We start from the raw sequence: 26,231 nt of genomic DNA on the forward strand, positions 1-26,231 counted from the left end.
AACCGAAAAAAAACTTTAAAAAAAAAAAAAAAAAAAAAAAAAATCAGTACTAAAAAGTTGTCCCCATCTCACCGTTGGAATACACTGTGAACTGGCCAAAGACTGATAGTTGAAGTATGTTTTATTTTTCCCCTTCTTGGCTTTAGAGTTTTGACTTTAAAACAGTAGGATCATTCCACAATCCACAGCTTACACACTCCATCACAACAGGCTTCCGACTCCAGTCAATAGCCAGTTACACCAGCAGATCCCTTCCCTAGATTCCTGGTGGTTCCTCAGTACTGAAAAGCTTGATTTATCATGATAAATACGAACAATTAATGACAGCATTTTTTAAAAAGTGCCTGAATGACCAAATTAGAGAGAAGAAAGATGCTCTTTATAAAGCTCCCCTTCAGAATGCAAAGAAAATTCCAATGAACTAAAACACAGTAAGGGCACTCCTCTACTCTGACAAAGAATGGATCAAGAATGAAATGTAAATGTTCCTTGAACAAGGTTCTGGTCACTGGCCGTTTAAGTATGTCCTGGAAAAGCCCTGAAATATCCAGTGAAGATCTGGGAAATCATCAATCCTCCCTTCGTCAAAAAAAATCATGGGGCACTTAGATGACCTTGCCCACTCATTAATCAGAATTAAGCCACGAACAGCTGAGCTGTGAGAGAAAGGAGGCCCATTCCAGGCTGTGAATATTTCATAACATCAGTGTGTACCACAGAATGCACTCACCAGAAAGCACACAAGAAGTTAATCTGGAACATCATTTCTTTCTTGGTGCTACAAGGTCCCTCCCTGCTTTGCTCTTCAGTGAGTCTGTTGACCAGACATGGAATCTAACATAAGCCCAGTAAGTATCTTATATATCAACTTTGAGGAGTTGGGCACAAAACAAGCCTAAGCTTTTACCACCTCATTAGGCTGCTTTATTTGAGATCTTCGTTTCAATGTGCTAACTATGCTGATGAACTTTTGAAAAAATATGTTGCAGCATAAGCTCAGCCTGTCCCAAATTTCAGAATTGTTATCCCAATTTGTAACAAGCCCCCTCCTGCCATCTCTGACACATGGCTGTAGTGTTTATGTCTCACAACACACAGACGTGACAGCCAGTTTTCCGTATCTTGGACTAACTTCTGTTATTAAGGGCCCAGGTTCCCTATTTACAGTGTGCATGCCCTTCTCCAGAGGTTACTCCCAGGTCTTGCTTCCCAAACCCATGTGAAGACACAGCTTTCCCCAGTTATCTCATTTCCAAATTTGCAGCCAGCTAGTTGATCTCTCCAGGCCACAACCAAAAAATGATTCCCAGTCCTGAAGAATCTGGTCTTCTAGCAAACAGTTTTTAAGTATTAAAAACATAGCTTTTCTTTTTTTTTATACAAGTAATATGACTTTTAAAGCACGTGAACTACCAAGAGCAAATGTTTAAGAATCAACAGAAAGAAGAAAGAAAGAAAGAAACAGAAAGAAGTAAGAAAACACTACTAATAAAAAGTGCTCATCTTTAACACTAAGTAAAACTCTAGGACTTAAGAGTATCTCCATTCAATTTGATTAATTTGATTTCTCATGCTAGTTTATCACAGCAGTATTAAGTAAAACTACTTTAGCCCATTAAGTCAACAGGGTTAGCAGTGCTGCCAGGGAAGGCAAGCGTGCTGTCTGCAAGTGCCCACTCTTCTTCTGACCTTATTTTCAGTGGAGAACTGCTTTATACAACAGGATTGTGTACCGCTCCGCACTCAATGATTTCCTTAGTGCTTAACATCATTTTACTTGTCCTCACTACTTGCACTCTTCTCAGCCCGCACAACTAAGTGATGTGTGCATGCTTTAAAGACATGCGTGATTCCACGCTACCATATGCAATCAAAATATGATACCGTGCCACCTTCCCCTTTGATTCTCCACCTATTTTTCTGTATGGCTAAATCTATTGAGGCTCCATTTGATGTAGTTCCTAATGGGCTGGCACGGCAATATCTACTCTGTCATCAGAATAAAAAATTGTGTATAGCCCTAGTAACAGCATTTAGCTGCAGCAGAAACCCAAAGGTATCTTTACATTTAGGATGGGTGTCAGATTAAATGGAAAAAATCCACAGAACCAACTTGTCCTTGTCTGAACACCAATACCACCTCCCTATGTGTCAGGAGGGAGGTAATACCCCTTTTCCCCTGCTCTTCCAGTACATTCAAATACAGTATTTTTTGGAGACATTTTAATTGAGAACCATCCCCATAAATGCTTAGAGGAACGTTTACTCTGTTTTTATAAAAAACATATTCTAGAGCTTCCCAGCAGCAGGGATTCCAGAAGTCTTCCACTAACCAGATCTGAGATGCGCTGCTGACAGGAGAATTAATTAGTGGTATGTTGACTGTATTTGCTGTATTATATTAAACTCAGGTTTAGGGGCATCTTCTAATTCCGCCCACCCATACATACACCTCTCCAACACACCACTTCCAATAGATCTTTCCCACCTCCTCCTCCCATCTCAGCAGAAATGAACCACTGTCGAGACACCGTACTCTAAATGGCAACTACAGAAACTCTCACACGTTTAGTTACTGTGCTTTCCTGACATACTGCATGTTAAACTCCTCTTTAGATCTAGGATCAGAAAGTTTCTCTCGTAGCCAATATTGATAAGGATTATTTAGGGTTTTGCCTCCCTGCAACACACATCACTTTACCTTACAATTTTCTTATTCCTGAGGAGAGCTCAGACTGCGGAAACATTCTCGATCTCTCATTTTCTTCCTTTGGCACATTATAGTTCTTGTGGCTTTGGCTGTCATACTGAAAGTGAGATTTGTATAGCGCGTTGAGGAATATTGTGAAGGACTAAGCTACAGCTGACTAGCTTGGATACATAGCTGTTCATACAGCTGAAGATTCAGGCATTCTTAAACCCATGCCAAACAAACTCAGAGAGCATTAAACTTGCATTACTCTCCGTTCCTGTGTCATGGTAAATGCAGCTTAGTTTTTGGACAGATTAGCAGGTACTTTTTCTTCCCCATTACTGTGCAGAGCATGACACAGCCAGACTTACCGCAGTAAGTGTTACACTTTGGCAAATTTAACAGGTTATGGCTCCCCATAAAAAAAAGCAGAAGTCCCATTGCCGTGCTATTTAAAAAGGGTAATTGTCAAGATAACAGAGAAATCTCAGGAAAGAAACCTACTGGGTGATGGTAAGTGCTCAGCAAATAACCTAGACTGAGCAAGAGAAAGGGCTGTTGAAAACTGAAAGGTGGGATTCTCAGAAACGACTTACATGCTTTAGGAAAAGAAATCCCCTGAAAACTATCAGCTTTAGAAAATCCCACCGAAGAGAGAGACGTTTGAAAAGACTGACAGACTGGACTATGAAGCAGAACAGAGCTGTGAGTCAAAAATGAATTTTATAATATATTGCAAAACTTCATCCCCCTAAGCCCAACTGGAAAAAACAATCCACCTATTTGTTATTTTCAGAAGATACCATTCCCCAGTTCATCCCCAAAGAGGGAAATCATTTAAAGCAGTTATCTGGCAGAGACACAAAGGTTGTCAGTCTTGGCCCTTCATGGAAATGGAGGCAACTCAGCAGTGCAGGTGCAAAGAATATAACTAGATGTTGGTCAGGAAAGAAGCTACAAACAGAAGCTGAAAAGCAGCAGTCTCCAGATAAACGATCCCACAGACGCAGTCCAGGAGAAGACAGTAAATAGGGAATTCTAAAAGCCTGCCTCAGGAGGCTAAGATTTGGATGTAAAGACCACTGGGAACCACATCATGCTCATTTTACATACTTACCTTTCACAGGACCAGCATTAAGAGGCCCAGAACTATTCAGAAGGTGTGTCCCATAACTGAGAAAAAAAATAGGTGCCTGACCCCAGTGATAAGGAAGCACGGTTGTTTCTTAACCTTGCATTTATAGGATGTTACTTAACGTTTTTCCAGTAAATATGCTGAACCAAAAGAGGAAATTTTGCATTTTACTCTGATTATGAAAGAGATTTACCATCATTACACAACCAGGAATACTTCAAGTTAAACATGAGTCAAGCTGACAGCCATTTTGTTAGATGTAAACAACTGCTACGATCTCCCTGAAGATTTCATAGTACAAAAGAATATATGCTGGTACCTGACCAGTTACCCCCAATGGCAAACTTTTGCTTACCATTATGTAAGTTCAGAAAGCAATTGTACTGCTGTCCTTAGCGATAACAGGTGCCGTATTCTGATACTGCTTCTTCATGCAATGTGTTTTCTGCACGGTCTTAAAATGAAAGCCAGCTTTGCACAAACAGTATGAAAGGGTAATGTTCAAAAAATATTTAAACCTTTTGTAGTGAGCCGCCTACAAAGTCATAAACCAGAAGAGACACCGAACTGGCAGTCTATTCATAGAGGTAGAGCTACTCCAGTTCAGAACCTGTGTCCTGCCTGAGTTGTCAGTGCTGTCTGACAACAAATTCAGAATCCGCTTTGTAAAAACAACTGAATGACTGGTAAGACAAAGAAGTAATTTTGTTTCCAATAAATAAACGTTGTCAAACACGCTAAGAAAGTATCTCATCCTGCCCTGGAACTTTCTGTAACAAAGCCAGAAGAGTTAACCTTCTGAAAGCATTTCAAGTTGATGTTTAAGAAAATAAAGCAAAGTAAATCCCTAAGGTGAAGGACTGTGAATCAGATGACTGTACACCTTAATGCTAGTTCTGCAGGAGCGTCAGTGAGCCACCTAAAGCTTAGAAAAGAATGTGACAGCAGTGGAGTTTGGTGCCGAGTGAATTCTACTCAGTGGCAAGATCCCAGTTTGGTCCTCAGACTCCCTACGCAAACTAGCATTTAACCAAAAATGTGATACTAAATGCAATGTTCATCCCACGTGTTGACTCACGCTAAGCAAGACTAAAAAAAAGCAGATGACAGGATTGCGTCCCGTGTCTTGCCACACTCTAGCAATTAGCCAATGCAACAAGAAATCTCTCTTCACTCAGTCCTAACCTTGAAATTGAGTGCTGAAGCCCCTGCTTTTAGTACCCAAAAAACAATGAGTCTTTCTTTGAAAAGAAAATTAACAGTGCAGTGATTAAAAAAAAAAAAAAAAATCTTTGCCCATATGTGAATAGATCTATCTGTGCTCCTCATATCGTATCCAAATCTCCCCCTTTAAGAGAGGGTATTAGCACAAAGCTATATGCTATAGGGGAATATTTTTATTCTCCTTTGTTGAAACTACTTACTTTTTAACTGAGATCAACAAATTAACTTGACCAAACCAGAAATGGGCAGGAAGAAAGCCAATATTGATCATGACTATAGCTTAGCTTTTAGGGCACTCTCTTGGGAAAGAAAATGCGGATTATGACTCATACCTTAGTGAATATTTTATATTACTATTTTGACCACAAAGAAAAACCTCAAGTTTTCATTTTTTCAAGTTACTGAACTGATCAACAGGTACAAGAAAAATGTTCATGCTTCTCTTCCCTTATCTCCAGGACTGCACTGAGCCAGGCAGGAATCTAATTGAACTTGCTTTTCTTTTTTTTTGAAGGCTTTATAAAACTTACCTAATGTCATCATCCGTGACTATGAAAGCTTTGCAGAGGGGCTGAGATGTATTAAGCCAGACGGCTGGGTTCTTCTCAACAGCTGCAGAGAGCTGCCCCGTGATAGGTGCGGAACTGGTGTGCAAAGCACTAGCAACAGCTGATAACAGGGTATCGTCATTGTTACCCGGGCCAACTCCTGAAACAGAGAGAACTCAACAGTTACCATTTGCATTTCATATGCAGCTTCCATCAGCAGAGCTCTTCTCAGTTTGTAAGGCTATGTACACTCATGATACAACTGCCACTGGATACGTGGTTGTGTCAGCTCAACAGTTAAATGCAAGTTCTTAAAAATGGCTTTGTAATAGCACAGTTCTCATTTAAGTGTAAGTTAGTATTTCAAAAGGCATCTCATTTCTAAAACTGGCTAGGTTTTTTGCTTACACTAGCAATTACAATATCATCAATTTCTTAATGAAGATGATCACAGCATGAATTTACCAGTCACATATTGAAATGGTTTCTTTGCAGCTTCGCAGTATTAATCCATACCAGCACGGTCTTTGCTTTAATGCTACAAAGTATTAAATTAATTCTGGAAAATAAACACTGGAGATTTTTACAACACTCAAATTCCCAAGAAAATCTCCCAAGCTGTGAAAAAAAGTTATTTATTTTGAACTATGACTTCAACATATTTTAGATCAACTTTCACCAATAAGAGTGCAGTTCTGAAGTGTGGTTTATATTAACTACATAAATGAACTAAAACACAGTTTCGAGATTGAGGAATTTTGTCAGCAAGAACATTTACAATTTGAAGTTTACTTAATCTGACTGTAAACTGAAAACTTAAGAGCATCAAAACCCCTGCCCTTTGTAAGCACAAGCAAACTTGGATCTGAAGCAACTGCAGTAAGCGAGCACAATACCTTGAAGACCTTTAGGTAGCTCCATGGATTTTATGATTTGTTCACTGACATCCGATGCGCTGAGGCCTTGTAGCCTCTTCTCCCAGAAAAGCTGAAAAAGAGAAAACAAGATTGCTCATTAGAAACAATTTAAAAAAAACCCCAACCTAAATCAGCTCATGGAAATAAACAGCATTCCTGATCACAACAGCATCAGAACCATGAAAGACAGACAGTGCCTAGCAGCTTACAAAACAACCTAAGAGGCCCATAAGCTACCAAAAAGGTAATTTCCTATCTGCTGATGGAGCTTTAGTCATCGGGAACACGCTCCTATGGAATTACACAGTGTGTGTGGAGACACTGGAGACAGCTCTGCACGTGGGAGCAGGACAGCTCCACCAACACCAGTGCTAACCAGCAGCTACGCCACGTTAGACCCATGCTGGCTTCATCACCCGGCCCTTTCCGACGCTGTATAGATCTCTTGACTTATCTGGAGATTGAATCAAATCTTTCCCCTTTTAGGAAGATACATGAGCTAAATTCACATTCATTTTACTTTCTATTCCCTGGTTTATTAGCTGGGAACATGTTTCCATTTCTCACAGAAACCCGTTTCTTGACCTACGAGATTTTGCTTAACGGCACAGATTTCCCTACTCACTCCAATCTTACTGGTCTGAAGATTCATCCTGAAGTTTTGGGCTGGAGATTAGCCACACCTATTCTTTAAAATGGGCCTTTTCTATTTAGCAAGGTAGTGATGAAAGCTAGTTAAAAAGCTGATTTCTATTCCACGGGAAGCTACATTTAATCAATAATCTTAATAAGGAGGTAAGCAAGAAGGTACCTATGCACTTTCCTGTGAAAAGAGCATTCAGAAATAGCTTGATTTTTCTGCAGGATATGAGGGAGGGGGAAAAAGAAAACCCAACTATTTATTTTCATGCCTCCAAAACCTGAGACAAAAAACTAGACATGCAGTTATTTTCATTCCTTCTCTGTTGCAGCTGGGTACCCAAAGGCCTCAACTGAAGACAGGGCTTTCAAATGTCACATTCTGCTCTAAAACTGGAAGTTAAACGAGAGCATCCTCTTTCATCGTCTGTGGAGCCTATATAACTAGTCACAGGTCATCATAACTGAAGCAGAAACAATGAGAGCATCCTCTTTCATTGTCTGTGGAGCCTATATTGCTAGTCACAGGTCATCATAACTGAAGCATTGTACATCTGAGATTCTAATTCAGAAAAAAAATATTTTTTTTCAGTTACAGAGGTAGTAATGGCAAAGAGAAAAGAAACAAAGAACATCTACCTTAGCATTAAGGGTATACTACTGCCTGAAAATAAAACACGCAGTTACACTAAGAAAAACGCAATATTCTCCACAACATGTCCGTGCAGCTTTATAAATCAGTAGGTTGAATGACACTTGTGTTACCTGAGAGATCACTATGCCATTTTATTGAGATCTACTTATTTAAGCACTCTTCGCTGGACCATAGGACACATTTGTAACCGAGTTTAGATCTAAGTGGCTTAGAAAACCCACACAGGATCACCTAAGCAAGCTCTTCAGGTTTTTTTGTAAACTCTGACTACATTTCACACATTCTTGACATCTCTGATTTGACAGCCTTTTGAAAATACCTGTTGCCACTTGTGTCTCATTTTACTACAGCCACTTAAACTTCAAATACTTCCTGTAAACCCACTCCTCGCTCTTAACTAGTATTCCTTTTCAACATCCCAAACCAGGTTTGAGCTACATTGTTAGCTGAATATAAAGACACCTCTTTTATCTTGTTAAATGTTAAATATTTAGTACCTCCAGTCATTCACTCCTGCTGCTTACCACTATTGCTAAGCCCCCACCCCAAGAAAGCACTCTAGGTGTCTTGCGGGAGTCCTTATGGCTCTGTGGATGAAGTGACAGTGCCTGAAAGCTGTCTAGAACCCTAAAGAAATCCTTTGTTACAAAGGCAAAACCAGCAACTCACTAGGCAAATTCTAAAAGGAATATTAAAATTCAAATAAATGAAGTCAAAGTAAAATCCTATCAAGTCAGTATTTCATCACGGGGTCAGCTTCCCATCTTGATGAAGTCTCTACAAAGCTCATTCATGTTTTCCACTGTTAAAGAATTCACCCTTCATTCCCCTTTCCCTCTCCATTTCATTGACTGTTAGAGATAACCAAAAGACCCACCAACTCCCAAAATCTAAACTATAGTTTTATATGCTACAGCTAAACACAAGAACCGCCTCCGTTTATTCAGGATAAAATTAATTGGTGTGCAGCAGCAACTACACCACCAAATACAATCAAATATTACTGGGGTTTGATTCGTCAGTTCCCTACTCAAATCAACCCAGTACACATCACAGAGAGAATGAGGAATCAGGAGAATGGTTTGGTTATAGAGGGTGTGTAGGGATGCAAATGCCTTTGTGGGAGACAGAGGTGCTTGAAGAAGGACAACAAACACATATGAAAGCTCAGAAGGTTTGGAAAACGTAGTGCAATATTGACTGGGTGGAGCTTCCAACACCAGTACTCGCTCAGCTCTTTCAGCACGGGTTGCGAATGCAGGGAAAAGTCCATACAGCTATCAACACCTCAGACGACCCTGAGGTCAATGTAAGGTAGAAAAAAGCACTTGGCCCCTAGACACACCTGTTAAAACAAAGCTGAAGTAAAGCATGTTCCTAGCACAAAGCTTCCAGCACCAGCTTGCTGCGTCGTTATGTATCATTATTTCCAAACAACAACTGTACTCCAAATTTTCATCTCCCCAGATCACCACTGGGACTGCACAAGTCTTTCTTCCTAATATTTTGCTCAGAAATGAATCACATTCCTAGAATTTTATGATGAAATTTGTTCCCCACCCCTTTAGGGGTTCTTACGAGTCCCCTCTCAACCCCTGTATCTTCTCCTGGATCTTACTGAAGATTGACAGGCTAGGAGATTTGGGGGGGTTCAGCCTGGAGAAGAGAAGGCTCCGGGGAGACCTGAGAGCCCCTTCCAGTGCCTAAAGGGGCTCCAGGAAAGCTGGGGAGGACTTTTTTACAAGGGCATGGAGTGATAGGACAAGGGGGAACGGCTTCAAACTGGAAGAAGGGAGATTTAGATGAGATATTAGGAAGAATTTTTTCCCTGTGAGGGTGGTGAGCCCCTGGGGCAGGTTGCCCCGAGAAGCTGTGGCTGCCCCATCCCTGGAGGTGTTGAAGGCCAGGTTGGACGGGGCTTGGAGCAACCTGGGCTGGTGGGAGGTGTCCCTGCCCAGGGCAGGGGGTTTGGAACTAGATGATCTTCAAGGTGCCTTCCAACCCAAACCATTCTATGATTCTGAGCTGGACCAGACCTGGACAAGTATTTCCTTATCAGCTGCACCAGGAATAGCTATTTTGGGACAGAGAGAAGCTGCTAATACAAATTCAGAAAAAGCTTTTCTGTCACTCCAGTTACATGATGAAGATGCAACCATTCCACAGCAACCCAAGTATGCATTCTAGTAATTGAAAAAGATCATGCAAGTCTTGATGTGCAGAATACCTGCCTTTGAGGTTACAGCCCTAAAAATAGCTTACATTATTTAACTTGCAACTGCCTCATCATTAGTGAGACAGGGAACAGAAAAAGAGAAAATAAAAATTCAGGTTCACAGGCTTTGTGCCCCACAGGCACCAAAATTAGGAGCAATTCATAAATTCATAAAAATTCCATCTCCAAGTTAGGCATCAGCACCCACAGGTAGACAACAGCCTAGACAGACTGCCCCTGTGGCATTCGTCCCCTGCCCAAAGCCATCAGGACTCCATAAAAGAAGCGACAGCCCCTCACGCAGAGCAAGTGTCTGCAGATAGAGCCGCTCCAATTCCACAAATGACTGCCAGCGACTAGAGGCCACCGTCTGCATAATACCCTGACATCCATCGCCTCACAATTCGGGGTTTCCTTGGAAAATGGAGTGAGGTCTCCAGACTCTAGGCTTTTCTCAGCTTGAGTTCCCTGGAGAGTACCATGAAGCGCAGGACAGGCTGATAGGGTCCAATCTTCCTTCCTCCTGCTGAGAATGCACTGGTACGGCCAGAAAAGCGAGATTCATGCCTCCGGGAAAGAAGCATTAGCAAACATGAGACCCTGTTATTCAGTAATGAGAATCCTGATGGCACCAGAGTAGGAAGGAACGAGAGAAGAACCGGATTTCAAGATTCATCCTTGCTATGATGTGGTATTTCATTACTAATGCAAAATGAATAACCATTCTGACAATTCATCAACCAGTTACGGGTATTCTTCCTGTGGGAGGATGAAAAATGGCTCTATTTCAGTTTTGTTTGAAGTACTGGTTAGGGAACACACGCTGAAAAGAGCCTAAAACCCAGGTCCTCCATTTACCGATGTTTGAGCACTCTAGATTCAGAAAGACCCAGCAGCCAAGTGCTCCATTAATTTTAGGAAATTAATCAATACGCATTATGCCAGAAGTGACCTCTTACGCAATAAGCTCCTGCAGAGCAAGAAACGTATCCCGTATCGCTCCGACTTACTATCCTAAGGGCAGCGCCAGAAGCGACCTCTTACGCAATAACCTCCTGCCGAGCTCCGACTTACTATCCTAAGGGCAGCCCTGCTTTTTCCTGTGGCAGAGGAGGCAGCATCGGAATGCAATGCCAAGGTCCCCAGGGCGGAGCAGAATTGTCACTTCCTCGTTGTTCTGAAACTCCGTAACGGCCGAGCTGTACCACAGCTGTGCTTCTGAAGTCCTTTGTTTGGAGAATTAGAAAATATTGCTTTCTCCATAATTGTTTCTTGTCCAAGAAAAGCTATTTGTGACTAATGGTGAATTATAATCTAATCCATAATCTCTGTAAAAACACAATCTCCTAAGTAACTATTATTTCTCATTCAGACAACAAAGAAATGATAGATTAGCCCCTCTATTGCAAGAGCCACCAAATACAAACATATTATGAGCTGCTCCTTTTCCTTAGATAAATAAAAGTCTATTTGCAGTTGCTCAAGCAATGGACGCCTACAGGAAATTTTTGCTGGAAAGGAATCCATTCCAATTCTGTTATTTTTAAAAGAAAAGCACCTATGTTCTTAACATTCAAACATTCTTGGAGGGTGACTGGTTTGTACATAAAACAATCAATCAAGAACCTCAATTTCATCTGCCATTTACTATTTACAGAGTATGAAAATATTGCAGATGTCAACAGAATGATGGACTTGACTGAACACACAGAAGAAAGGACAACGATTCTGGTGTTGGTGAGTTCAGGGGTTTGTTTACTGAGGTGGTTTCTTCTATTTCGACAGCTACAGATACGTGCTCTTAACTTGCAGCAGTAGTCAGAAAAAGCTGCCAATCTAATTCAGAAGGATGATGGGCACAGCGAGTTTAACAGCAGTCACCACTTCAAGTGGCTGCCTTGGCATCTTCCCAGCCCTCTGGAACCACATTTATTTCCACGCTGCTTGCAGGTGCATTACAACCTGCTATGCGAGCTGATTAAAAGTTAGTCATGTCTACATGAAATGCAGTCAACATATCAATACTGTCCTGCAGACACAGAGAGCCTGCAATGTTGTTATGTTTTAAGATGTGTTTTAAAGGCTAAGTGAGACCAGAATGCCAGCTACCACAGGGAAACTGCTCAAGTCATTGACATTGCAGGCACTTAAATGAGGAAATATGGTTAACGAGCGGTCTTTTCAAAGTCTCCATGGTAAAATTTAAAAGGAATGCGAATTTCTCCAGAAAACAGGAAAAATTCTTTCCTCTTTTTGTATCCAGTTGCTGAGTTGCTCGGCTCTGCTGCATCCATAATAGTCAGTCAAAATTCCAGTGTTCCTTTAGTTGCCTGGGAGAGGGAGATGAAACTTAACAATCTCATTGGGTTCCTTCCACCCCTCTTTTTGATAATTCTAACATATACTCACCAAGAAGCTGAAGTTTTCCAGCCCTATCTAATGTTAGATTCCAATCCTTTAAGCCGATCCACAGGAAAGAAAATCACATCTATTTGACAAAATATAAGTACTAAGAGCTAAATGCATCTTTCTTGTTAAGAGCTGCTCACAAGAAGACATACATAAAATGACATCCTGCAATTTTTCTCGTAAATTAGGCTTTTTAGACTCCATATATCTTATGCCAAAGAATGACTGTGGTCAGATTTAATTTGTCATATATAATCGTGTTCAACAATGCAATGCAATACAATCCACCGCAAATATATATGATAGTAAGTATAAAAGAGACTTTCAAATCAATTTTAAAGAGTACTTCTGGCCTACAGATAGATGATGTCATATGTAAATGTATCAGGTTTATCCTAAGGTGTTTCTAAAAAGTAAATACCCTCAGATTTATCCTAAGGTGCTTTTTAAAGGTGGTTGTCTAGAACTAGAGGAATCAGATCATGTAATACTAACCGACTACCTGCTTTTCTCAAAATAAGCTTTGAAGAGAAGGATGGCCTTCTTCTAAACACTTGAGGTACGCTCGGGGAATGTTATTAGCCAAATGTATTAGGAGGATACCGAGGTCAATGCTTTGCAAATTCTGCGTTATGATTACCACTTACATAAACATCAGTTTTACCAGTATGGTTTCGAATATCCCTACCACTACAATCAACAGTATACAACAGAATTTACTAGTGATCAGCGAGTCCTCAAGAGTCAAAGCTTTTTTAAAGCAATATCTCAGGTACAATTGGTGCAGAGAGGTAAATGAGTGTGTTTTGTATTTACCCTGAAAAAGGTAAGCATGGAACAGTGCGAACCAAGACGCTCTAACACACAAAGAAGTGGATAAGTGCTCTACGTAGGCCACAGACCTGCACCTTTTGGAGGCACCAAGGGAGCATAGGTACAAAGGGCAGTGATCCATAAGAAAGAAGTTTGATTTGCAGCACCATTCCATTTGATACAGTTCGGTGCAGAACACTTGGCAGGCAAGTAACTCAAGTTTAAGTGATTATTTACTGCCTATAATAGTTTCAGATAGTTACAGGACTTCCTCTGCTTCACATTCAATCTTCTCATTGAGGAATACTTAAATCCAGATGCACAAGTCAAGCATGAACGTGCCCCGAAGTACTTCTACATCTAGTGGCCTTTTTGCTAAATAGGAAGGAGGGAGAAAAAAGATTAAAGATTCTAAGACAGTACTCAACACCACCTAAGAGGAAGACGACCAGTATAGTTGCATGATTTTTTGATTCATCATTAATTCCAGTTTCAATTTCAGCAATGTTAACCTGACTTTTTAAAATCCAAACTGTTACTCTAAAATTCATCAAGAATGCATCATAGCTTGTCGAAACTTACTAAGTCTTAACTGTGGAGAGGAGGCTAAAACAAGGGGGTTTGTTGTGGGGTGGTGTGGGTTTTTTTTTCTTTCCTTGCAGGGCCCACTAACAATCTTTCAGGATTCCTTTTCTTACACTGGTTTATCAGTGGACTCTGCGAGATGAAAAAAAGCCACAGAAACAGTAAGAAAACCTATCTCAAGTAAGATTATAGAGAGTCAAAATATTTTGAGCAGGTTGATATCTCAAAAAGAGGCATTAAAGCACTTTGAGGCTATTAGATTAGCTGTTTAGGAACTTAAAGATACTCCTATCATTTGATTAGATATGGAGAATTCCAGAAATCTTCATGGATTGACTGGTACTGGTATTTGAACAAAAGCCACATAAAGGAAGACGACTGATAGTTTAGAGGAGAGCAGTCTAGTGAGTACCAGAAGAAGCTTCAGCAGCTCAAGTTCTGACACTCCCTACTTTCCAGGATTGTCCAGAACATTTCCATTTTGTCTCGGGTCAAGTTCTCCACTCTGATAATCAGTAATCTATAAAACCTTTAAGAGTGGCTTTAAGATGCCGTCTTGCAGAGCTGTTGCTTGAAAAAGGCTTAGACAACCTCACATCGCTTCTTGCGTGCAACGAACTAGCGTGCTGAACGTATGGAACCAGCAGTTGCCACAAAGATCTGTTGCTCTCATTGACAGATTTACCTATACAAAGATTGTAGGCAAGCTGTTATTAGTTTATCTTTCCAAGAACTACCACAGGGTTTACTGCTTAAAGAAGAGCTGCTGCCAAATACCTTCCCTGCCAACACCAATAAGCACGTCTTCTCACTCTCAGGTCATGAAAAAAACTACTGACTGCCAAAGTTATTGCAGTACTCATTTATTTTGATCTCCACGTAAGGAGGCAGGCCAAAGAGAATTTTCAGGGAATTCTGGTTAGACCATCTTTTGAAAAGGGAGATGCAATAGATGTAAGCGGATAAAGCTTTGAGAGGTGGATATTTAGAACTACAGAAGCAAAAATCCTGTAAGGGATTTGGGCCAAGAACTGAAGAAATAGGGAGGAATGACATGTGAAGTGGTAACTGAATAAGGTTTATATACGAATAGGCGATATAGTCAGTGTTTCAGCGTTCACTTGAATATCCAACACTGATGTATTTACAGTCTATGTACAGGAAAGTTTGCACACCTGAGTATGAGAGAAGGAGAAGACAGTGACACACGTAGGGATTATTTATGTAAGGAAAATATAGGCTTTATCTGGAGGGGAAGAGAACTCAAATACATTTACAAGGCTGCGTTTGTCCAACAAATGTATCTCAACTGACAGGTGCTCCACATGGTGCAGCCTTTATTAAGAATAAAATTTTCCAGCAACTTCAGTCCTCACCCTGGCTTCTCTACTTAATCAAGAAAAGAATTGTTGCTTTTTGAAAACTAAGTCAAGATTGTATCTATTAATATTTATGCTCCCTCTAGCGAGTAAAACATCGGAATGAACTGCATGCCATGTTCAAACAAGATGTGCGTGTGTGCATCTGTGTATGCATGTATAAAGGGTGCACACACGATCAACGACTGGAGTTCCTCAATACTTTTGGTTACTAATACCAAAGAAATATTGATAATTGTGTGATGGAAATCTGTGCATAAAGAAACCAGATCACTGGAAGTTGTTTATGAAAGCTGTCAATTTGCTTAAGATTCTCCAGTAACTGACAGTATACTACCTACATTAAATTGCTTTGTTCCAGATTTTTTAATGAAAATTTTACTGAAAGCTCACTCAAATGTAAAAACAACTGTAACAATCGATTCTCTCCTTTTCCCAAGTCTCCCACTTATGTCAGTCATCACTACTCAGAACCAGAAAACAGCTCAAGACAGCATTCTAGCTCAGAGAAAAGCAAGAGAAAGACACACCAAGACTTGCTTTGCTATTAGATACGTAAGATTAACTATCCCACATTCAATGCAAACAGAGCCAGCATTTCTTCCAAATGAAGGATGGCAATACAGAATAAGTGTCCTCTTCCAAAGATGCACCGTTGCAAGCAAGGAGAAAGGAATTTGGCTGAAAAAGAACGCTGACACAGTGATCAGCAGATGATGACTTCTCAAAGATCTTGCTATAGCTTAATCCATTAGAACCTATCTTAAGGAGACAAAGATTTAACCTGGGTATGTTTGAAAATAGCCTATTCTGCAAATCTTTACTGGATAGTCATTCTCAAAAGAAAAGGGATGCATTCTCAAAGATTTCAGTTGCTATGTATTTGAAGAAAAGGGTCTGGAAGAAAGAAAACAGGGAAGAAATAGGCACGCATGAAAGGGATTGGAATCCATCAAGATATGAATTGCCAGACATCCATTTCCCTTGCCACAAAGGTGCCATAAATTTCACACGCTTTGGTGATTATTACTGGTTCAGCAGACATGACCAAAAGGAAATTCCTGACACAAAGTGTAGTAGTTCAAAAGGAAAACCTAAAGAATGCGAAGAGAATCAATAGACACATGCAATTATGCATCTTTTAGATCTGAATGTGATACACTTACATGGCCCCTGTTGAACTTCATGGGACCAACAGTGAGGTTAGCTGAGGCCTTCAAATCTTGCTAAAAGACATCTCAACAAGATGATCCAATACGGCTCGATATTTCTTCTTTTTCTTTCTCACCTGAATTTAGAGGATGCAGAGTCTAAATTCCTCATGTTATTTCTTACAAGAACAGCATTCAAGATGTTTGCAAGTGCAATATTAGAGACAGCTTGAGTTTCAAAGGAAATGTTGTTAAAAGTTAGTGACATATGAGCGTACAAAAATTTGAACATGTCTCTGCATTTTCTCCCCACCTCTGCACTCCTAAGATAGAATAAGGTCTTTCAATTTGATGGCAGTCATGCTATGACTCAAAAAATACAAGGCAGACTTACAAACAATACCTCAATGCAATATACACTACATTATCTAGCCGATCATTCGTTCATAAACCAGATTTCCATTTCTTCTCAGCTCCCTCCTCCCCATAAAAAACAAAACCAAAAAAAGCACTGTGTGAACAGGCGATCTGTCATTGATATAAAGAAAAGCAGGTAAAGGAAAACTTGTGTAAGATGAGTTTGTGTTACTGTGGTTTGTGTTTACAGTAGTAGTAGAGTGAAAAAGAGGGATTAAAAAACCAAATTTTTATTGATTTTGCACAAAGTTGTTCTATATAAAAGTGAGGTATTACTTCTTGGTAAGAACTGTGTATTTTATAGGAACTTCTATTAAGAAGCTGAACATGAAAATTTATATTTCATGTCCAGTTGCAACAGAGCAGTACATATCTGAATTTCAAGAGGAATATGGTAATCAATTATGAATGAAATTTTGGATTGAGAAATATTAATCTCCAGATGAACTGTTATTCCTGTACTTTTTTAAAAATTGTATGTACTACACAATTTTCTACAAGTAACCTCCAACATAGGAATTCTCATCTGTAATGGAAGCACAGCTGAAAACAAGCACATTTTCAGCTTGTTTCAACTCTCTGAGTAATGGCAATGGAACAGATTCATTCTTACCTGTCGCGGCTGCTCCGTCACTCGCTGGGGATCAGATCTTACTTTGTTACTAGGATGATTGGTAACTTTGGTGACTGGTTGTTTGAAAATTGATGCAGTTTGCCTGATTGGTAAAGTTGTATTCAAGTCTGGTTTTCCCTGTTAAAAAAAAAGAAAAGAAAAAAAAAAGTGAATTAACAACAATTATGCACAAAAAGTACACAAATTAATGTTGGATTCACCCTCTTCTACTGATGTGCAAAAGAAGGAGGCTTTTTTTGGAGTAAAGATTTTCCTTAAATGCTGTACTCAACTAACCTTTGCAGTCTTCCATTTAAAGAAAAAAAAAAAAAAACACAACACTTAACTGTTTCCACAAATTTTCACCTTCTTGGGAAGAACTCAAACTGCTTGAAAGTCCATCTTTTCTTTTGTTAAAATATATAAGTAAATTGTTCATTCTGAAAAGAGACAGCTTCACGATCAGATGTCAAAATGAAATCTCCAAAGCTCCATGAAAATATGTTTGTAGCAAAGAGTTTATAGAGTTTCAAGTCTTAAAGGACAGCAACTGCCTACATAACTTTGATCACAAATTTCCTAAGCGATTCCTTTGTCAAACAATTTTTAAATGCAGCAATTTATTTTGGAAAGAAACTAAAACTGTATCAACTTCAACAAGTCTTTTGACAAAGCTAGTTTTTATCAGGTTTGTGAACTGATTTTCAGGCATCACATATAACTTTACCAATAATACCTTGTAACACATCAGACCCTTATGCCCTCGGAGATACTAGTGCTCTCTCCGCAGCAACAACCCCAGAAGCATTTGGGGTGGGGGAACAGAATTCTCCCATAACTGCCAAGACTGATGAAGAAAGAAAAAGATAGATCACCACCTGCACACCGCTCCAGCTTTTCTAAATCTGTCGCTCTATCCAAAAGCAGACTGCCAGTTTGAAGTGCTGTGCCAACAGAACAGAACCTTACAGCTTTTTGTTTGTAATCCCATTTCCTCCAAGTCCTGAACACATACTTTCAGTCTTTTCTGCTCACGCATTTTGCCCGGTATTTTTCTTAAAAACTGAAATAATTCCTTTTTTCCCCCCCCCCAAGGATACAAATGTGTGACTGAGAAGACGTGATTATATCCACACAAGACAGACACTGAAAATTGGTATTTTTCTTAATAACTGAAATAATTCCTTTTTTTTTCCCCCCAAGGATACAAAAGTGTGACTGAGAAGACGTGATGATATCCACACAAGACAGACACTGAAAATAAATATCCCACGATACACATTTTCCCAATGAATGTTGTATCAAAAAGCATGTTCTCTATTTTGCAGGACAGTGCTAAGCACTTCAACACATTAAGAGCTGTATCTAGTTTCTCACAAAGAAAAATGGTAAAGCTTTTGCTTTTCAAATGTTTACTTCTACTTTCTTCAAAAGGAAGAGAAATAGATTATTACATACTATTTCAGGTCTCAGAAGTTTTATAATTGGCTGTGAGATCATAGCTCAAAAGTCACACAATGAACACTGATATTAGACTCCATCCAAGGATCATGTTAAGAGTTGTTCATTAGGATTACTTAGACTCCTAATTTTGTGAGAAAAAGCAATCTCTTGGGCTTAGAAATGGGAATTAAATCTCAGTCTTCAAATCCTCCATATTTAGATTATACAATTTGGACTACATGACTTCATAAAAGAGACTGTGTTAAGAACCAGACAGCACATGCTTATTAAAAATCATTTGTTCCTAAACTGAACACTCTGGAATTCCAGATGAAAGCTAGAATACTGATTATAGATATTCTGCAATGATCTATATAAAAATGACATTATAAATATGGCAAGACGCTTAGGCTTATTAAGCAATAAGCCTTCTCTTCACTGCATCTGTCTCAGATTAAATTGTTATTTTAAAAGTATGCAGCCGTCTTTTAGAGCTTCACTAGAGCAATCTGAGAGGGTAGTTCCTCCACCACCAGAACATCCTGTATTTTAGCATACCTCTGTTATTGCAAGGCGGATGGCTGATGAGAAACTGCCGGTGAAGTCATTCTTCCTCTATGTGTACAGTCCATAATCTAGCAATAAAGAGAGTATCATCTCTGCACTCCACAGAAAGTAATTTTCATCATGTAGACCATTCTACAGACAAGCCACTTAAGCCCAAAATACATCCTTACACGCTGCAATGGTTATTATATTGGCTGCTCCTATCCAACTGTTTGATTCGGCTGCTGGGTGGGGGGAGAGGCAAGGGAAGAGTCAGTCTCCTTCTATAGCCTCTCCAGGATGACACAGAGCTATCAGATCTTTCCTGGCAGAAAAAAATAAGGAATTCCTCCACCTAATTCTAAGGAATGTAATTGATAAGAAGGAGCAACAGATTTAACGCTTCGTATTTATCCAGGCATCTCAAGTTTTGAAATTTCAGGCCTCAATTTTTCATGCAGACGGCCAAGAAGGTGATTTATCAAGAGCACTATGCATATCCTCAGCTGTTCAACAGCATGACTCAATTCATACACTCATTCATAAGTCAGTGTTGCAGCATTTTGGGAATCCTTGCTTAAGACTGATTTGCGCATCCTCTCATAAAAGCCAAAACCAGTTTTCCAAACCAAAAGAAGAAATATGCTAGAACATACCAGTGAATTCTGAAAGAGTTTTAGAAAGCTATTTTTTTAAATGGAAGCAATTCTGATCACAGGTCTCTATTTTTACCACTCCTTTACGTATACCTTATTATTTTATGTGTCCCCTTTCTTCATCATTTCCAGGTAGCAGTTAATTCATTAAAATACAATAAGGCTAAAACCACAAATCCTAATAGAAGTTTTCCTCAGAAATTCAGGCATTTATCATTTCTGGTTTATAAACTCACAGCCAGAAACTAACTCATCTCCTGTCTTGCAATATTACTGCTTTCCAACAGGCAAAGCAGCGTATCTTCAGAGATCTCCACCTACAGCTCCATCCCTAACTCGCTGCTGATGCTCGTCTAACTGGGACCAGGGTTTCCATGGCCAGAGCAAACGACAACACAGCACGAGTACTTCTGCCTGATTACACTTAATAGTTTTAACCGACCAGAGAAATTACCATTCAATTAGCAGAGAAGTCATAAGACCTTTTTATACAAAGCAGAAGAGAGAATCTAAGCTAAATAAATCTAGATGGCATTCTTCTCTTAATGTTTCACCCAGGTAGTCCCAGTCAACTAGAAAAATACTTTCAGATACTTTGGTCATTGCTTTTAACGCGTGCTTTGCATGAGTCATACTAGTTATGGGCTCAATTTTTTTCTCCACTGATGATGAAAATAGTAAGTCTAATGTTACACTTTTTCATATATAGTATATATTTTCCTGTCTAATTAAAGCATCTCTGATGAGCACAGAATCACCAAGCAGAGCTAGACAGTAATCACATGTACTTACATTTGCACAAAGTATTCTGACAATGAACTTTCCTCACACTGCATAACTCAATTCACACCAGAACCTTGACAGACCTTGCCTATCCTACAAGCTTCGCATTCCCTCATCTTGTGACACCAAGTTCAAAGTCCTATTTGATGCTTTGAAGTCCATGCCCACAGGGCATTCTGTGCAGCAGCATCACTATTAGTGGTAAAATAGCTATTAAAACTGACAAACCCAATAATATTACAGAGCCATCTGCCATATGGGGGATAAATGTGGTTTAGCAAACATTTCTAGAACAAAGGTCTTTGCTTCAAGTTCATGAAAAATATTTACAGGTTCCTTTTGGCCTGTAATGTGACTTAAAGAGAAGATAAAAAATAAATCCATTAAACTTCGAAAAATAAAAAGGGAGATTCCTTCAGGCAGTGTGAGAACTTAAGAAAATTCAGCTACGTTAATGATATGGCCCCCAGAATTAAAGCGAAACCCTGATGAGTTATAAACTATGCAGGAAATACAGGTTCAAGCACTAGATATCCCATATACTTTTTATCAAGGCTACATAGTAGAAAATTGTCATTAGGATAAACTGTTTAAACTAAGAACAGATCAATTCCTAAATAATGTAATTATAACTTACTACTTCCCTACTTTATTTCCTTTCTAATCACAGTCACATCTGGGCTTTCTGATCTCATCCTAAATAAACAGTCTCTCATTTGTGGCACTGAGTTTTGAACAACAGAAATAAACTCTTTAGTACAGAAACTTGCAAAGCTCACCCACCTCCAGCACCTGCAGATCTTCAGATGTACAGGGAAAAAAAAAAAAAGATCACATATCACAGGAGGCAACTGATATTCAGAGAAACTCTTTTTCACAACAAATCATAAGCCAGCCAGACATAGGATTTATTCATGACAAAGGAAAAGCTTCAAGGACATCCTAATAGAAATAAGTAACAAAGATCCTCACAACCAACACCTCTCCTGAAGCTTTCTGGATAAAAGACACTATCTACGTATTTCAAAGGGTCAGACACAGATTACCTCATTTCAGATGGCGATTAAGCTCACAATAGTCAGTTTGAGGCACACCTACAAAACTTCAGACTTCAGAAAGACAGTCACACTGTGGGCTTTTACATTGCTTGACTACTATCGCAAAACGGAATCTCTTCCTACTCTGGGAACTATAGCAATGTATCAGCCAGCAGAAATAGCAATGTTCCCTGCTCATTTTTACTCCTGAGGAGTATTTTATGCTCAAACAATGGTTTCCAAAAGAATTTCAGTCCACTATCTTTCCAAAGAGACGTATTCCCAGAAGCATCAATGTGCCCCGGCAACAATGGTTTCCAAAAGAATTTCAGTATCTTTCCAAAGAGACATATTCCCAGAAGCATCAATGTGCCCCGGACATAAAAATGTTTTAAAAACTCAGCAATGTATTTCCAGGCCTTTCAAATCCTTTAACCTAAGAAGTCACTTATAACCAGACAGCATGTTTAACCAGTACTCTCTATTACGTTTTCTTTTCAATAGAAAGAATTGATAAGCATATTTTTATAAGCACAGCAGTACGCTATATCTACTGGATCCACCTTCAATTGTATTCCTTATTTGATTATCTCTTCAAAAGCACTTCAAATAAATAAAATAACTTCATGTGCAAGTTTAAAATGGTTACACAGAAAACAATGCCAAGATTAGAATAGGTTGAAGCAAAACTCCTCCTACGGCTCCACTGTAAATAAACCTATCAAATACATGCCTTTCTTGCCAATACTGAAAGGTCAGTAAGAATGCACAAGGCTGAGACTGGAGATAAGGATTTTGCTAGAAGAATATTTCTGTGTTGTTTACACTGTTGTACATTAACATCACAAAATGGAGGGCATTCATTAGCATAAATTATCCTCAGTTCCATTTTAAGCCAGGTGGCATTAGCATATCAGTCTTGACATTGAGTTCTGATCTGCTGCTGATGAGAATCTCGAAAGTTACAAGTATGGCCAGACGGCATCTCCATCCGCCAGCTGCATAAATCTCACTGCCTAGACACGTCCAAGAAAGAAGACTGAAGTATATTTTGATATTCCTTCTTGAAACATAAGGGGAGCCAAAGAACTTAGAAACATTTGCGGTAAATTGTTTGTACAAAACCAAACAACCCATAAAATATGAGCAAGTTTATACACAAACTTGCCTATGCAAGTCTGTCTTTTATGGACCCCAGCAGCACAGCTGCAGGGCGGACGAGAAGACGGCCACAACCAGTCTCTTTTAGTGTCTGTGGAAGAAAACACAAACTTCAGGAATGAGTTGAAATCTCATTTTTAAGTATCACAGGAATACTGCGGAAATTCTTGAAAGCTTGTAAGTTACAGATTTGGTCACTTAGAAATGATAAATGTTATTTACCTAAAAAAAGGAATTTTTTTCCTAATCTTGTATTTAACAGAGCTACTGCAAGCATCATTCAGGTAATCTAAGATCACAGGAATACAAAGCGAGCACACACTCATCTAGATTTTATATATCAAACTTTGTAATTTCTACTTATGCAAAAAGCCTAAGCAAAACCTTTCCTTGGACTACCCCCAAACGTTATATTATCTGAAAGCCTCATGTCTGCGGGAAGAAAATATTAAATAATTTGAACACATGCTTTAAATAAAACGAAATCAGCATGAAATGTGTGGTTCACGCATTACAAACGGCAGATGACAAAAAACATCAGTGTGCAAGACGTAGCTATAACTTGTGAAGTACTTTCATACGCTACGGTAATTTATGGAAATCCTGAAGAATAAACCCCTTTAGGAAGAAAACATTGCAGGTTGTTACAGAAATCCTTTCAAAGTAATTTATGAAATCCTGAAGAATAAACCTCTTTAGAAAGAAAACATTGAAAGGATTTCTGTAACAACCTGCAAACTGTGGTATGAGGTTTTGAAAGTTTGTCCAGGAACGTATTATCTGAGAGTCAGCTAAATTTACTTGTCGCATCCCTATATGCTACATCAGTTACTTCACTTCTGTATCCTTCAGCCTTTTATTTTTTAATCTACTATACACATTTTCTTCAGTATTCAAAAGGATACACTGTTGTTCAAAAAGAAATAGACAATAAGAGAACAATCAGATCAATCGAGAAAGGCCCAATCTTAAACAGAAAAACGCCTGGCCTTGTTAAGCTACAGAGCTGTACACAGACAGCCAGATTTGTACAGATCAGTGCATTCGCCTCAGAAAACAAGCTTCCTGGCACATATCGCACGCATTAAAAATGTGAACTATTTCATCTCAGAACAGGAAGATGAACATAGCAAGTTAAAGCCCTGAACAGGAGAATCTCTCGGTGTCAACAGTCCTAACTTCTCCCATTTAGAAGAATATCGCTCAGGTAGATGACTAGCATTGAGGTTCTTAGTCCCAAGCCGACTCCTGAATTACTCAACCTTTTGATTCATACTTAACCTCACCTTGATTTTTTCTTTGTAGTAGCAGAGTATTCCTTCTATTTATAACTTTATGCCTCTACCACTACTAAAAATTAAACATACACGTACATCTTAGAAGCTGACTGCTTTAAGCAGAAAAGAAATTGCTAAATGAACTACAGGAAAGGAAATTCTTAGGATATCCTTAAACACAGTATTTACTAACAAACCTTATTTTGATTGAGAGAATCATTCCTTAGTCTCTGTTTGTTCTTCTGCAATTTACTGGGCATCATCTTTCCCGTTCTGAAGTCAAAACTGCTGAGATCAACAGTGTTTCCCAGGTATCTTGCCAACTGAGGCTTGCTTCTGAACTTCTTACCACTTGGACTAAAAAGAAGAAAACACTTTAGTATGTTTTGTTGTACAAGAGGATACAACCTTGACTTCTTATAACAGGTTTTATACCTTGTTAAATAGCTAAAAAGTTTCCATTATCTTTATTCCACGTGGCATGTTCATTGATGTGTTGATCGGGGATGGTATACCTGCCCAACTTCCGCATATCCGCTCCCGTCCTTTGCACGGGATTTCATTTATACGTCCGCTGTTGGATGCTAGGACACGCTACACCTTGGGAAGCTGGGTAGCGGTACAGCTAAACCAAACTCCAGCATAACAAGTCTAAACATCAGGCTGTGGCCAAGCGCGGGACCCTCTCTGCGCAAAGGTAAAGACCGTATGCAAGGTTTAAACCGCCCGCTAGCTATGGCCACCCTGGACTCAACAGCAACCCATCTCAGCTATCAAACAGCGAGGCATTAAACAGATGCACAGAACTAGGATTTGAGGTGATGTGACATCTCTTAGCTCTTCAGTCACTAAGACGGGTGAGCAAAGCCGGGTAAGTAACTGAAGCCTCAAGCAAGCAAGCAGCAAGCAAGATGATGCAGAATATGAAACAGGTCCAAAGCTGCAATTGTGTATATAGATCCCACCACAATAAATCAAATCAGTCGTAGGGAAAATATTTAAGTCATCTTCATTTGGAATTATGGAATTATTATTAGCCCAAGTTCCCAGCTGATGTTTTTGAGTAACATCAGCCAATATCCATTTTCCAGTTATCCTAAGGAAGGGGTATTTCTACCAGTCTTTACATCACAGAACTTTCTATCCCCTCATCTCTACTTCGTTCTCAATTATCTCAAACACAGTCACACACACTGTGCACACTGCACTAAACCCACATTTAATCCATACATATTTTCACTGACCTCACTTACTAACCCATCCGCAGGCTCTGTGTGCAAGTCATTGCTAATAAGCACCGTACTGACAAGAAGCCATACAATTTGTTTCAGTGTAAGGGACAATGGTCCTGCCCCCAGACTCAAAAGCTTGGCAGAAAATCAACTATCAAGAACTGCTATGTGAAACTCAGACTGCAATGCCAGTTTGCGATAGCCTCTCAGTATAGATGGCCATGAAAATGACTAAATATGCGTCATGTGAAGCCAACAGTCCCTCGGTCTAATGCAAATTTCTACGCAATGAAACAAGCCAAGAGTCAAAATCCTCCCGACTACTGAAACCCAAAAGGTTCACTGAGCTCAGAGACATTTTCACGCCACTTCCTTTCTGCAGAAAACTACTGAAGATTTTTGTTTTCTTCACTTTTCCAAAGTGTTTGATTGGGTCCTTTTAAAACTTAAAAACACCTTGAGGCAAGAACTTCCCCACAGAAGAATATGTATTGAATTCTGGGAAAAACAGCTAATTAAGCCAAACGTTTTCAAAGTCATTTAAATGACTCCAGAAATATGGAAAGACATAATTAACAAGAGGTGAAGGGTGGGAGAAAAAGACTTAAAACAGATCACAATCTGAAGCTAACCTCCTCGAGGATGGGTGTGGGAGGGAAAAAAACCACCCCACCACACATACGTACACACACACATCCCACCAC

The 26,231-nt window shown here is 39.4% G+C and overlaps 1 protein-coding gene across 1 annotated transcript in view; it reads right to left on the reverse strand.

Annotated features, from left to right (window-relative positions):
* The window catches only part of LOC104287667 (methyl-CpG-binding domain protein 2), a 27,192-nt gene extending 1,272 nt beyond the window's left edge, over positions 1-25,920 (reverse strand). Inside the window, exons 1-5 of the mRNA XM_009886393.1 lie at positions 25,892-25,920; positions 24,493-24,652; positions 17,393-17,530; positions 6,496-6,586; positions 5,582-5,759 (exon numbers count right to left, since the gene is read on the reverse strand). Coding sequence (XP_009884695.1) covers positions 5,582-5,759; positions 6,496-6,586; positions 17,393-17,530; positions 24,493-24,558 — 473 coding nt within the window. The 5' untranslated portion in view covers positions 24,559-24,652; positions 25,892-25,920. The remainder of the gene's footprint in view (positions 1-5,581; positions 5,760-6,495; positions 6,587-17,392; positions 17,531-24,492; positions 24,653-25,891) is intronic.
* Positions 25,921-26,231: the final 311 nt, after the last annotated feature.

Source organism: Charadrius vociferus, unplaced genomic scaffold (genome assembly GCF_000708025.1).
Source record: "Charadrius vociferus isolate BGI_N301 unplaced genomic scaffold, ASM70802v2 scaffold416, whole genome shotgun sequence".
NCBI lineage: Eukaryota > Metazoa > Chordata > Aves > Charadriiformes > Charadriidae > Charadrius > Charadrius vociferus.